Genomic DNA, 14,843 nt, shown 5'->3' on the forward strand with positions numbered 1-14,843 from the left:
GGAAGAGTGAGGTTTTCCAAATCCAAGCGAGGAGGCAGAAGAGGAGGTTTGGGGCGTTGCCGTTTAGGATAGTGGGAGTGAGCTTTAGGTATTTGAGCATTCAGATGGCGCAGGGGTGGGAGCAGCTGCACTAGCTGAATCTGGCTCGGTTAGTGGAACAAATGAAGGGGACTTTAGAAGGTAGGACGTGCTCCCGCCGTCGGGATGGGTGCAATCGGTGAAGATAACGGTTCTCCCGAGGTTTTTATTTGTGTTCCAGAATCTCCCGATCTTCATTCCAAAGGCTTTTTTTAAGGAGGGTGAATGCACTGATATTGGGGCTTGTTTGGGCGGGTAAAGCCCTGCGGGTTAGGAAGGTACTACGGCCACTCTTCCAAACTTCATAAATTATTATTGGGTGGTGAATATAGCCATGGTTAGGAAGTGGGGAAGGGGGTCGGGTCGGTATGGGAGCAGATGGAGGCAGCCTCTTGTAAGGACTCGGGTTTGTGGGCACTGTTGACGGCGCCGCTACCGTTCTCACTAGCCAGGTACTCTACAAGCCTGGTAGCGGTGGTGGCCCTGAGGCTGGAGGGGGGACCTCAGTTTGGGCACCTATCTGCGGGAATCATAGGTTTGCTTCGGGGGGGGGGGGCATCAGGGGTGGCAATGGGTGGGGATTGAGTGGTTTGGAGATCTATTCGTTGGGGGCATCTTCTCGTGCTTGGAGGGGTTGGTGGAAGAACTAGAGTTGCCTGCTGGGAATAGTTTCCAGTATTTATTTTGTCAGGAAGCATGTACCGACCTTTCCACACGTGCAGCCCCAGGGACTAAAGGACAAGTTGGTGTCAAAAACGGGGGTAGGGCATCGGACATTTATACGGAATTCATGGTTTGGGAGGGAGCGCCGATTGAGGTAGTGAAGCGTAAGTGGGAGGTGGAAGTTGGGTTTTGGGAGGAGGCTTTGAGGCGGGTGAACGCATCCTCTTTGTGTGCTTGGCTTAGCCATATTCAGTTCAAAGTAGTCCACAGGGTACATATGACTGTGGCCAGGATAAACAGGTTTTTTGAAGGGGTTTAGGATAGGTGTGGGCGGTGCACAGGGGGCCCTAATCATGTTCACATGTTTTCAGCCTGTCCAAAGCTGGAGGGATTCTGGCGGGGGTTTGCTGATGTTATGTTGGAGGTCTTGGGGGTGAAGGTGGTCCCGAGTCCAGAAGTGGTGATCTTTGGAATGTCAGAAGGCCCGGCAGTCCAGGGAGTGAGAGATGCTTTTGCCTCCCTGGTCGCCCAGAGACGGGTCTTATTTGAATGGCGGGACTCGGGACTGCCGAAACCAGGGGTTTGGGTGAACGACCTAGCAGAGTTCCTGAGGCTGCAGCATATAAAATTCACCTTGAGAGGGTCTGTGGAGGGGTTTGCCCAGAGGTGGCAGCCGTTCATCAGTAATAGTCTTCAAAATAGTTAAGATGTCAGCAGTAGGTTGTGGAGCGGGATGGTGGGGTGTTAGATATTTATTTGTTTTGATTATGTGCAGCCTTGTTTGCTTGCTTTATGGTTGTGTTTGATTGCCTCAATAACATTTTTTTTAAAAAGCGAGGTTTAGGCAACGACATCATATAGACGTTCAAAATTATGAAGGGCTTTGGTAAGAGTAAAGTTGATTCCAGCAGAAGGACAGCTGGTAACTAAAGGACACAGATTTCAGGTAACCCTGCAAAGTAATTAGAGGCAAAGTGAATTTTGGCTTTTGCAGTAAATAATGATGATTTGGAAAGGGAGGCTGAAGCAGATTCAATTGTAACTTTCAAAAAGCAATTGGATATATATATATATACTCAAAATGGAAAAAAATTGCAACGGTGTGAGGAAAGGGTAGGTGGAATTTGGCTCCTCTCAGCTGCAAGACTCCACAAAATGTGATCTGACGTTCATAAAATGCAATCTCGCACTTTCACGATCTTTTAAACACAAGCAGTTGCCCATCATTTTGATACCTATAACCTGACACAAACAGCGACCACAAACTTCCTGCTGTGATCCTATGTACTTACTTATTTCACATGTTACCTCTTCAGACTTTCATTCCTACACGTTTCAGAGCAACAAGGTTCCTGCACTGACAAATGCAGCTGTTCTTTCAGAATATTGCTTTGTTGCCTACTTGCATCCAGATACTATTGGCTGGTTGGTCACACACCTGGAGTGTTTTACAACGGCGTCAGAGGCCGCTCCTCGCCCCCTATTCTCCCCCCCACCGGGGGCTAGGAGCGGCGTTGCGGGGAACTTGGCCACCAGGCCTTGATGCTGGCATCAAGGCGGTGCGCCGATAATGACGCAGCCGGCGGCGCTAAGTGACATCAGCTGCGCATGCGCAGGTTCGCCGGCTCCAACCCACACATGCGCGGTTGTCGTCTTCCCCTCCGCTGACCCGCAAGACGTGGCGGCTTGATCTTCCGGGGCGGCGGAGGGGAAAGAGTGCGTCTCTTAGAGACGCCAGCCCAACGATCGGTGGGCACCGATCGCGAGCCAGTCCCCTCCAGAGCACGTCTGTGGTACTCGATCCCCTCTCCGCCCCCCACAGGCCCCAAACTTACCTTTCGTGCGATGTTCATGCCGGCAGCGACCAGGTGTGGTTGCCGCCGGCGTGAACAGGTCGGGAACGTCAGGCCGCTTGACCCATCTGGGCCGGAGAATCGCAAAACGCTTCACGCCATTTTTGGGGGGGGGGGGGGGGGGGGAGGGGCCAGAGCGGCTCTCCCACGATTCTCCCACCCGGCCTGGGGAGCGGAGAATCGCGCCCACAGTTTTAGACCAGTATTATCATAATCAGAGCGGCAATTGAAAAAATTGATTTCATTTCGTTTTTTGACTCTGTGAACTAGCCAACATTTCCACATGGGAACATCCAACCAACAAGTTTGGAAAGAAAATGTTCAGAGTCAATCCTGACATTAGATCCTTTTCCCTTAAACATACAAGGTAATTTATTCACAGATCTGCCACAGACATCCCCTCTCTCCAAGCAGTAACGCTTGCTGGGTTACCTGGCTGCTGTAAGTGTCTGGCCTTCAGTAAATCCATAAAATCCAAAAATCCCTAGTGCAAAAGGAGGCCCATTCAGTCTGCCCAACCCTCCTGGGCCCACTCTCCCCACCCTATCCCCACAACCCCACCTAACCCGCACATTTTTGGACTGTGGGAGGGAACCCTTGCAGATATGGGGCGAACGTGCAAACGTCACACAGATCGTCACCCAAGGCCGGAATTGAACCAGAGTCTCTGGTGCTGTGAGGCAGGAAGGAATTTGACTGGGGTTGCGGCTTCACAACCAAGGTGAGTTTTACTTCACCAGCACACATTTCCTTGCCAGTGGGGTCAGTGATAGTTATGGTAAAGTTGCCATAGTCCCACAGTGGATAGCGCTATTGCTTCACAGCACCAGGGTCTCAGGTTTGATTCCTGCTTGGGTCACTGTCTGTGTGGATTCTGCACTTTCTCCCAGTGTCTGCGTCGGTTTCCTTCGGGTGCTCCGGTTTCCTCCCACAAGTCCTGAAAGACGGGCAGACTCCACACAGACAGTGACCCAAGCCGGTAATTGAACCTGGGACCCTGAAGCTGTGAAGCAACAGTGCTAACCACTGTGCTACCGTGCTGCCCATAAGCAGGGGAAGGTGGAGAAAGCGGGCCTTCATGAATAACCTCAGCCGGTATGGGAATTGAACTCACACTATTGGCCTTATTCTGCATCACAGGCCTAGCCCTGAGCTAAACCGGCCCCATGTGGTAGTAGCTTCCCAAGTACTGGCTAACCGTATCACCCAGCTGCTACCTTGCTGAACTAACTCGGTGGAAAGTAAAAAAAAAAATCAAACCTGGGAATACCTGGGAAAATCAGCTCTATCAACTACACCATCAGTGGACACAAATAAGACAACTGTAAAAGCAGTAGTGAGGTTTACAATCTTATTCTGTGACCTGTACAGCGAGAATCTAGGTCTACACTTTAGTATCTTTCTGCATTCAATCAAAAACACCCAACATTTTAGCTAAATAAATTCCTTGAATAACTCATGGATTTCTCACCCTTCAAAATAGCAGCTTAAAGTCTCCTGTAGTTCCAATGCTTACATGGGTCAAAGCTTTGGCCTGGAGAAGGTTCTGTCAGTTAACTGGTGACCCATTTAATTGCACTGAAATTGCAGTCCAAACATGGTTGAATAATTCCCAATCTGCTTTGCGATTAGTTTTAAAATCAGTAACCAACAGTTGACTGATAGCTGCTAGCAGCAGTTCCATCATTCTGCCCTGTGCTCAAAACATGTGAGAATTTAGAAGCTCAATTGGTCGGGATACTGTACAATTTCTTTCCACGAGGAACATGCTGCTGAAAACCAACAGAATGTTGGGAAACGACAGTCCCTTCCTCAATTAATTCAGAGCATACTTCAAACCCGTGTTCCCTACAACAAAAAGCTACAAATTATCACAAGCTGGGAATGTGCTAATTAAGAAGTCATCCAATGACAAAACTCCTTTAAAATCAAATCACCAACAACATTTAATCTGACTGAGAGGAAAACATTAATTTCCTCTAGGTCCACCTCTACAAACCCTCAACCCGTCCCCATTGAGCCCACTGGGAAACTTTCTGATGAAACACAAACCCCAGCACCCAACCCCAACTAGGTTCCATTATATATCAAAGCATCTATATTTACACAAGTAGAGCGATTTGACTTTACAAGTGAAACACAACACTCCACTGATCCAAGGATGAGATTCCTACTAAGAGTAACGCGATCTAATTTTGTTGGAAGATGTATGCAGCCAGAGTTTTAAGAAAGGCAATTAATGTATCACTCTGAATACTGCAGACGATGAGTATATGGAGCAGCATGTAAACAGCACATAGGCGGCTGGTTCATCAACAGTCCCTACTTAACTTGGTGTTGTCTCCCCGTTTGGGTGGAGCTGGAGGTGGTCCACGCCGTAACGTTGCATAGCCTGAGATGTTGCCAGATGCATACGCGCTGCTAGATTCCTGGTCAAAAAGGAACTCCGGAGGTGGGGGTGGAAGCACCATGTCATCCATAGTAGTGATGGGCTCTGATTTGGAGAGACGTGCAGACGTTAGTGAGCTGTGTCGAGTGAAGGACTTTCTCTGCAGAGTCCTATTGAGGTCAGCCAGAAAATGAGGCTGCACGGACAAGGCTGGCTTAGGAGACACTGGCACTGGATTAATGGGAGGAGACTGGTGTTCTGTAGACTCCCCTTGTGTCAAGCGGGTGCTATCGCTCCTTTTAGGAAGTACTGGCGGTGGCGCTTTCTTCACTGAAGATTTAGACCATGTTTGTGGCTGAGGATTCACCACAGCTACTTTAGGTGGGACAGCATTGGAAAAACCAGGAACTGCCATCTCCAGTGGAGGAGGGGGTAGAAGATCTAAATCCGGAGGCGGGGGTGGAAAGTCTGAATCTGATGGAGGCGAGGGAAACTCGGAAACAGGCTCCTTGGAAACAGCTGGAACTCCTGGCCCTCTGCTCGGCGGCCCTCCCGGTGGGAACATCAAGTTAACCGCAGCCAAATTTAATTTACCAGGCTTCGAAGGAGCAGGTGGTGAGGTGGTGGCATCTGATGTTGGAGATGCTGAAGGAACTGTTGTTTGTTCAAACTTATTGCCAAGGGTTTCCATGGGTTTTCTGGACTCCTTCTCCTCTGAACAACTGGATCCTTTCATACTGGAATGTCTCTGGGGAGTGGGCGGTGGCTTCTTACCACCAGGGCTGGACGTTTTTTTAGGCTTTTTGACTGAGGCTGATTTGACTGGGGTGGGAGGAGGAGTGGTGTTCGGAGGGGGAGGTTGGGGTAAACTGCTTTCAGGAGGTGGAGGGGGAAATTCAGGTGATGGGAGGGAACTAGGCTGCCATTTGGGTTTTGCCTTCACAGCTGGGGGAGATATGGGGGCTTGAAGAGAGACTGGCGATGGCTTTGCAGTTGAGGGTGCAGACGGAGGCTGGAACTGGTTTATTGACTGCTTTACAATAGAAACTGCAGGCGGTGGAGGAATGGGCATCTGTTCTGCAGCTCCGGCCAGCTGATTTAGTGTAGCTGTATGAGGGGAAGGAGGAAGAGGGGCAGGAGGAAGAGAGGGTGGTGGTGGGGGCAATGGGATCTGTGTAACCGAGAATTTAGGAGGTTTTGCCGATGTTGGTGGAGGGGGAGGTGCTGGAGGGGGTTCCATTTGAACAACACTAGGCACTGATGGTTTGGGAGCTGTTTGGGGTGGATGGTTTAGTGAGGTCCCAAATGGAGCCCCAACCTTTTTAGTGGCAATACCCTGCAGTAGGGGTGGCAATGGGGGAGGGGGAGGAGGAGGAGGAGCAGGAGGAGCCAAGAACTGGACAGGGGATGGAATGCTTTGCTGCTGTAATTTATGTGGGGGAGGTGGGGGTGTGAAGGCAGGCACCAAGGGGGAAGGGCTGGGTGGTGCTGATTTCAATGCAGACAGAGCAGGGATCGCCTGAAGAGGTAACGGGGGTGGTGGGGTTGAGGGAGCTGGTGGAGGAATATACTGCCCATCACTTTCTACCAGCAATTGGGGCTTCACCAGCTGTGAGGGTGGGGGTGGAGGGATAGCCTGCGCTCCCACAAGTAGGGTTACAATGGAAGGTGCAGCTGGCTGTTTGCTTGGCTGCTGTTTGCTGATGGTGCTGTATTTACTAAAGGGGACAGCAAGTGGTGGAGGAGGAGGTGGGGGAGGGGAGGGTTGTGGTGCTACATGAGGCACGTTGATCCTGGTCTGAGGGGAAGTGGGTGCGACAGATGAAGGGTAAGATCTGACCGATTCCGTCCTGATCTGTAGAGGAAAAAAAGAGTAAATAGAAAAAGTTGCCAAAATTCTCCCGAGCACAGCAGTTCATACAGACCATCCCCTTGGATATTAACCCTTTATCCCAACTCCATATTTTTTTTAAGAGCAGCTGGAAGTTATCAAAAATTTATATAAATTCCTAACAAATGGAAGATTGTCTACCCTTCCTCCATCTTAACTTTCGCTGCTGCTCAGAAGCATGTAGGGAAATCACTCTATTTCACTGGGTCAGTTAGTGAGTAGCTCAGTCATGGAGTGCAGTGATAACCAATGCAATTCCTTGTTTGTCTCCAGGTAGCTGAACTCAGCTGGTTCAGGGACTAGGATGTTACAACTGGTTTCCATGCCCTGGAACTCCAAGGGAGAAAAACCAAGGCTCCCTTTCCTGATTCCCATCCAATAATACCAGACTTCTAAGAAGAGCCCATCACAGTGCTTCGAATGAAGGCTTGGGTTAGAAAGTGGTCCCACCTACAATTCAGCCTGATGACATTCACTGGCAAGGTGCAAGTGAAGAGTGGTCACTTGGCAGAAGGACCAGAGAGTGGCAACTGTTCAAACATTAACCCAAATGGGACTGGGAAGAATAGAAATAATATTTTCTGTTTTTTAGAAAATGCATTGTATTCAAACTTGTATCAAAGTAGGTTACAGCAAATAAACACCCCGGGAAACATTCTTCCCAAAAATCAACTATACAGTTTGTACAGATTTTTCTCTTTTTCACCCCCCCACCCCCCAAATCACCCACCCCCCCTGTGATGAACAGCTCCTCAAACATGGTCACAAACACCCTCCACCTTTTCTCAAACTCCCCTGCTGAACCCCTTAACTCATACTTTATCTTCTCTAACCGCAGGAAGTCGTACAGGTCACCCAACCATGCTGCTACCCCCGCGGTGATGCCAACCGCCACTCCAGCAAAATTCGTCACCGTGCAATCAGAGAGGCGAAGGTCAAGACATCGGCCTTCCTCCTCTCCATGAGCTCCGGCTTCTCTGCAACCCCAAATATCGCCACCAAAGGGTCCGGGGTCTACCTCCTCCACTATCCTGGCTAAGACCGTGAACACTCCCACCTTCCCAATTTTTCACAACCCCAAAACATGTGCGCATGATTCGCTGGCCCCTGCCCATACCTCAGTCATCTGCTACCCCCTGAAAGAACCCACTCATTCTTGCCCGAGTCATATGCACCCTGTGCACCACCTTAAACTGTATCAGGCTCATCCTTGCACAAGAGGAGGTCCCGTTTACCCTTCGCAGTGCCTCACTCCATACTCCCCAATTGATCTGCATTCCCAACTCCACTTCCCATTTCTCCTTGATCTTCACCACTCGCTCGCCTTCCTGCTCCCCCAGCCACTTGTATATATCCCCAATTCTTCACTCCCCGTCCACATCCAGAAGCAGCAGTCACTCCAGCAGGGTGTATTCTGGCAATCTAAGGAACCCCTTCCAGACCTTTCGTGCAAAGTCCCTAACCTGCAGATACTTGAACTCACTACAGCTCGGCAGCTCTACTCTACCCCTTAGCTCCTCCAGACTGGCGAACCCTTCCTCAAAATACAAATCCCTCACCTTGTCCAGCCCCACTTCCTTCTTCCTTCCACCTCCTGTATACACTATCCACACCCCCCCCCCCACTCAAACCCATGATTCTCGCACAGCGGCATCAGCACCGACGTCCCTTCCACCCGAAAATGCCTCCTCAGTTGATTCCATATCTTCCCCATGGATTGCACCACTGGGCTCCCTGAATACCTACTCTGAGCCATTGGCAACGCCGCCGTCACCATAGCCCTCAAATTAGACCCCTTACAAGGTTCCTCCTCCATCCTAACCCACTCTACCCCTTCTCCTTCCCACCACCGCCGCACCTTGTCCACATTAGCCACCCAATAATAATGAAGCAAGTTTGGCAACGCCAACCACCCCCCGCCTCCCCCCTGCTGCCTCTGCCTCTGTAGCAGGGTCCTCCCCACCCTCGGCACCTTCCCCACCCATACAAAGTCAGAGATGATTGTGTCAACTTTCCGAAAAAAGGCCTTTGGTATAAAGATCGGGAGAGCCTGAAAGATAACCAAGAACCTCGGCAGAATATTCATTTTCACCACTTGGACCTTCTCCGCCAACGTTAAGTGCAGTGTATCCCACCTCTTAAGATCCTCCCTGGCCTCCTGAACCAGCTTCATTAATTTCCACTTATGGAACCCCGTCCATTCCCTCACTACTTGAATCCCCAAGTACCTAAACCTATCCCTCGCTACCGTAAATGTCAACCCCCCTAAATTAACCCGCTGTGCCAGCTCATTCAGCGGGAATTCGCTTTTCCCTACATTCAGCTTGTATCCCGAGAACCCTCCAAACCTCCCCAGCAGGCCCATAATCCTTCCCATACTCTCCAACGGATCCGAAACATACAGCAAGAGGTCATCGGCATAGAGCGACACCCGATGCTCCCTCTGTCCCCTCATTATCCCCTGCCACTCTGCCAACCCCGAGAGCCATCGCCAATGGCTCTATGGCCAGCGCAAACAGCAGCGGCGACAGCGGGCCCCCCTGCCTTGTACCCCTGTGTAAGTCAAAGCTTCGTGAACGCATATCATTCGTCCTCACCCTCGCTCTTGATGCCACATACAGCAACCGCACCCATACCACAAATCTCAGCCCATACCCAAACGTTCCAAAAACTTCGAACAAGTACCGCCACTCCACCCGATCAAATGCTTTCTCCGCGTCCATGGACACCACCACCTCCGGTACCAGAGCTCTCGACGGATTCATCACCACATTCAACTGCCATATTACTCGCGAGCTGCCTGTCCTTCACAAAGCCGGTTTGATCTTCACCAACCACCCCCCGGTACACACTCCTCCATCCTCCCCGCCAACAACTTAGCCAATACTTTCACATCTGTGTTCAATAGCGATATGGGTCTATACGACCCACTTTCCACCGGATCCTTCTCTTTTTTTGGGATTAGTGTGATTACCGCCTGCTTCATTGTTTCCGGCAACTCCCCCTTCTCCAGTGCTTCATTAAACGCACACAACAGATGTGGTGCCAGGTCCGCCGCAAATTTCTTATAAAATTCTGCCGGGTACCCATCCAGCCCAGGGGCCGTCCCCGACTTCATACCCCTGATACTATCCAGCACCACCCTCAGCCCCCGGGGCTCCTCCAATGCCTGCCTCTTGCTACCTCCACCTGGGGAAATTCCAGCTCGTCCAGAAACCACCCCAAAGCCCCTTCCTCTCCTCCTGGGTCTGCCTCATAAAGTCCCTGGTAGTACTTTCTAAATGCCTCATTTATCTTCCCTGGCTCTGACACCACATCCCCAGCCCCAGTCCGAATCTTCAATATTTCCCTGGACACAGCCTGCTTCCGCAGCTGGTGCGCCAGCATGCAGTGCGCCTTCTCCCCATACTTGTATTGCACCCCACTTGCCCTACGCAGTTGCCCTACCGCCCTCCCTGTTGTAAGCCTGTCAAATTGCCTCTGCAACATTTTCCTCCTCGCTAATCCCTCCACAGTGGACACCCTCTAATATTATATCCACCTCCACGATCTCACTCACTACACGGTCACATTCCACCATCCTTTCCTTATTCGCACAAACCGTAAATGAGATAATTTCTCCCCGGACCACTGCCTTCAGTGCTTCCCAAAAAATGCCCGCCAACACCTCCCCATTCTGATTGAACTCCACATAATCCCTAATCGTCAACTGCACCTCATCACAAAAACCTCCATCCGCCAACAACCCCGAGTCAAACCTCCACCCCGGCCTCTGCTCTGGTCCCGTACTGAACTGAATATCTAGCCAGTGGAGTGCATGGTCCGAGATAACTATCCCCGCATACTCTGCCCCCTCCACCCCAACCAAAATCTTCCGACTCACTACAAACTAATCAATACTCGAATACACCTTATAGACATGTGAAAAGAAGGAATACTCCGTTCTCCCTGGGTTCTGAAAGTGCCATGGATCCACCATACCCATCCTCTCTATAAACCCCCCCAGCTCCCATGCCATTCGTCCCCTACCCATCAACCTGGGGCTCGATCTATCTGCCCTCGGCACCAGGATACAGTTAAAATCTCCTCCCATGATCAACTGGTACGTGGCTAAATCCGGGATTGCTGCCAGCAACCCTGTCATAAAACCCACATCATCCCAATTTGGGGCATACACATTTACCAACACTACCGGTGCCCCTTCCAATACCCCACTCACAATCACATATCTCCCACCTGGATCCCTCACCTCCTTCGCACTCACGAATCCCATTTTCTTGCTCATTAAAATTGCCACTCCCCTCGATTTCAAATCAAACCCCGAGTAAAAAACCTGCCCAACCCACCCCTTCCTTAACCTAGCCTGGTCCTTCACACGGCGGTGTGTCTCCTGCAAAAAGACAACCCCCGCTTTCAAGCTCCTGAGGTGCGTGAACACCCGCGACCTTTTAACTGGCCCATTTAGTCCCCTGACGTTCCACGATACCAACCTTAACAGAGGCTTGCGCCTCCAATCCCCTCTACCATCTATCATCTTCCCCACATAACTCCTGCCCCTATAATTCCATTCTGTACATAGCCCATCCAGATAGCCCCTTTCTTCGCCCTTGACCATGGCCATCTCTCACCTCCTGCCGCGTCGCAGAAACCACCCTCGTCCCCCCCAGCTTTTCCCCTTCCCTTCCCCCCCGACCCCCCCTCTTGGCCTTCTCCCCCACCACCTCACTTCCATTCACCAGCATAACCTGCTAGCGCAGCTACCCCTGCCCAAAGGCACATCCTAATGACCCCCTCCCCACTCCTCAGTTCAAAGAAGAAGGCCTCCTGCTGGCCTTACCTTACCCCACCCAAACATATGACCAATCACTCCATGGTCACAAGCGGAAGTCTCAGAAATAATATTTTCATGAACACAATAATTAAGCTGTGTTCTGTCAGGGCAGAAGAGTAGCACAAGTGGATAGCACTGTGGGTTTGACTCCCCACTTGGTCACTGTCTGTGCGGAGTCTCCCCGTGTCTGCGTGGGTTTCCTCCGGTTGCTCGTTTCCTCCCACAGTCCAATGTCGTGCAGGTTAGGTGGATTGGTCATGATAAATTGCCCTTAGTGTCTAAAAAGGTTAGGAGGGGTTATTGGGTTACGGGGATAGGGTGGAAGTGAGAGCTTAAGTGGGTGGAAGTGAGAGCTTAAGTGGGTCGGTGCAGACTCGATGGACCGAATGGCCTCCTTCTGCACTGTATGTTCTATGTCACGCCCAAAATCCACTGGGCTGCTGAAGGTTTTGTCAGGAAAAATTCAGTTATGGACAGTCTGAGAACCAGCAATCATATTTCCAGGAAGATGCTCAGATTAGTAGCATTCGGGCAGCATGTGGCACAGTGGTTAGCACTTTTGCCTACAGCACAGAGCACCCGGGTTCGAATTCCGGCACTGGGTCACTGTCCGTGTGGACTTTGCACATTCTTCCCGTGTCTGCGTGGGTTTCACCCCCACAACCCAAAGATGTGCAGGTTAGATGGATTGGCCATGCTAAATTGCCCGTTAATTGGGGAAAAAAAAATTGGGTACTCTAAATTTTAGAAAAAGATTAGTAGCATTCAACTGTAATCAGTATATCCCTTTCAGATAAATGATCTGCCAACATCACATATTGCAATGGACCACAACCTCCATTACAGCAGCTGTTAGTGACTTACTAACGTCTGCCCCAAACTCATTTCACATCAATACAGCAGCAAAGAAAAGAGATTCCGATTCCATTAACCTGGGCTGGATTTGAACTGAGGTGAGAGATCAGTGACTATCTAATGGTGGTCTTGTGAACAGGACTCCCATCTTGGAAAACTAGTGAAGCCTCTGCATTTTATAAATATTACTTTAAGGGTTGCAGTGAAGCATTGCCAGGATTCCCTGCAAAACACCCCAAAATGGATTATTCCTCATGTCAATTAATATTGCATTTTGATACTGGAATAGAATGTTCCACTTCAATGTACCTCCAATACAAGAACACATAATTCAAGGCTGTGCCTCGCATGGTGCTGTGTAAGAGATAATTACTCTGCTACCCTGAGCAATCTGTCTGTAATTAAATAGGACAGCTGATCTGTTCACAGGCAATTTAAATGTATTTAGTTTCATAGAACCTACACTGCAGAAGGAGGCCTGCAACGGCCCTTGGAAAGAGCACCCTACCATAAGCCCAGGCCTCCACCCTACCCCCATAACCCAACCTAACCTTTTGGACAAGTAAGGGGCTAAATGGTAATTTATCCAACTAACCTGCACATCGTTGGACTGTGGGAGGAAACCCATGCAGACACGGGGAGAACGTGCAAACTTCTCAGACAGTCACCAAAGACCGGAATTGAACTCGGTACCCTGGTGCTGTGAGGCAGAAATGCTAACCACAGTGCCACCCCAAATATTATTTACATCATGCTTTTGAACGTAGTCATTTCGAGAATATCGCCACACAACAAACTGACATGATTTGAACAAGCAACTTTCTGATCTGGAGTCAGGTGCGCTCCCGTTGCACCACAAGCCCAAGTATTAACGGATTTTAAAAATTTGCACTGTACCCACACAGCTCCCTCGATGCTGCTGCTGGTTAAAGCAGCAAGAAGCTGACCCACAACAAGGAGCTCATAGGTTTGATTCCCAGTTTTCGTTGAGTTAGCTTATTGCTGCCTCACAGTGCTGAGGCCCCAGGTTCGATCCCGGCTCTGGGTCACTGTCCATGTGGAGTTTGCACGGGTTTCACCCCCACAACCGAAAGAAGTGTAGGGTAGGTGGATTGGCCACACTAAATTGCCCCTTAATTGGAAAAAATGAATTGGGTACTCTTAAAAAAAAAAAAGCTTATCCCATTCAGAAAACTACAACTCCCAGATTTCCTTTGCTCCACCATTGGTGGCCGTGTCTTCAGCTTCAGATTCCTAGATCCTAAGTTCTATAATTCCCTTCCTAAACGATTTCTCTCCAACTCTCTCACGCTCTTCTTTAAGTGGTACTTTAAAATAGATGTGATGAATGTAGGAATTTCAGACATATTGTGCAGACACGATGGGTTGATTGGCCTCCTTCTTCACTATAAAAATTCAATTCTATTCTATGGAAAATGTGAGGTTGACCAGGTGCTAATTGGAATAATCAAGTCCCAGACGTAACAAAGGCATCAGCAGCACGAGTTGAGGCAGATGCGCAGTTGGTTGATGTTATTATGGAAATAAGCAGTTTTAGTGAAAGTGCAGGGCCTGTCAGAAATTCATTTTGTAAGAATGAGAGTGTTCTGGGTCCAGTTCAGCCTCCGAGAAATCGGTTATAGCCATAGGATTGGTCACTTAGCATTGATGTACTGTTCCCTCTTATCGTTTCCCTTGAAACCCCAAGTCTCTCTTTTTTGTTTCTTTCCATGGCTTATTGCACAACCCTCTCTTGCTTTTCACATCCTACCTAGCTGTGGGATTTAAAAGTTTTCTTTTCCCTCTTCTATTTGATGTATGGGAATTGAATCAAGTCGCAGGCATTGTAACCCCACTAGAGTAACAGCTCTCAATTAAAAACGTGTCTTCAGCTTCAGTGATACTCTTCACTGAGGGCATTCACTACAGTTAGTGTTCACATAATTTTCTGACTTTCTGGAAAACACCAGAAACATACAAACACAAAGGACACACATCACCTTCAAGAGGGGGGACTCAAAGCAGCAATATGCTGACAATTATTTGGCCTCTGTTTAATATGGATGGCGTGACAGTACTCTCAGCTGAGTCAGAAGACCATGGGCTGGATTCCCCGCACCCCGATGCAGAAATCGCAGCCGGCGCCGAGGCGGAGAATCCATTTCGGCACGCAAAATCGGGACTGGCGCCGGTTCCCCGATTCTCCAGGCCCCTTGCGCCGCAGATCACCAACCTGCAGCCATTGCTGGAGACCCGCTCCGCTATTCTCCGCCCCAGACCGGC

General features: G+C 49.8%; 1 protein-coding gene and 1 long non-coding RNA gene across 5 annotated transcripts in view; one reads left to right on the forward strand and one right to left on the reverse strand.

The window, feature by feature from the left end:
• The window catches only part of LOC119960037, a 67,669-nt gene that overhangs the window by 18,381 nt on the left and 34,445 nt on the right, over positions 1 to 14,843 (forward strand). The window lies entirely within an intron of this gene.
• The window catches only part of raph1a (Ras association (RalGDS/AF-6) and pleckstrin homology domains 1a), a 250,079-nt gene continuing 238,874 nt past the window's right edge, over positions 3,639 to 14,843 (reverse strand). For all 4 annotated transcript variants that reach the window (XM_038787932.1, XM_038787930.1, XM_038787922.1 and 1 more), the window contains one exon: positions 3,639 to 6,838. In XM_038787932.1, the coding sequence (XP_038643860.1) occupies positions 4,907 to 6,838 (1,932 nt within the window). In that variant the 3' untranslated portion in view covers positions 3,639 to 4,906. The remainder of the gene's footprint in view (positions 6,839 to 14,843) is intronic.

Source organism: Scyliorhinus canicula, chromosome 2, assembly GCF_902713615.1.
Source record: "Scyliorhinus canicula chromosome 2, sScyCan1.1, whole genome shotgun sequence".
In the NCBI taxonomy this organism is placed as follows: Eukaryota; Metazoa; Chordata; class Chondrichthyes; order Carcharhiniformes; family Scyliorhinidae; genus Scyliorhinus; species Scyliorhinus canicula.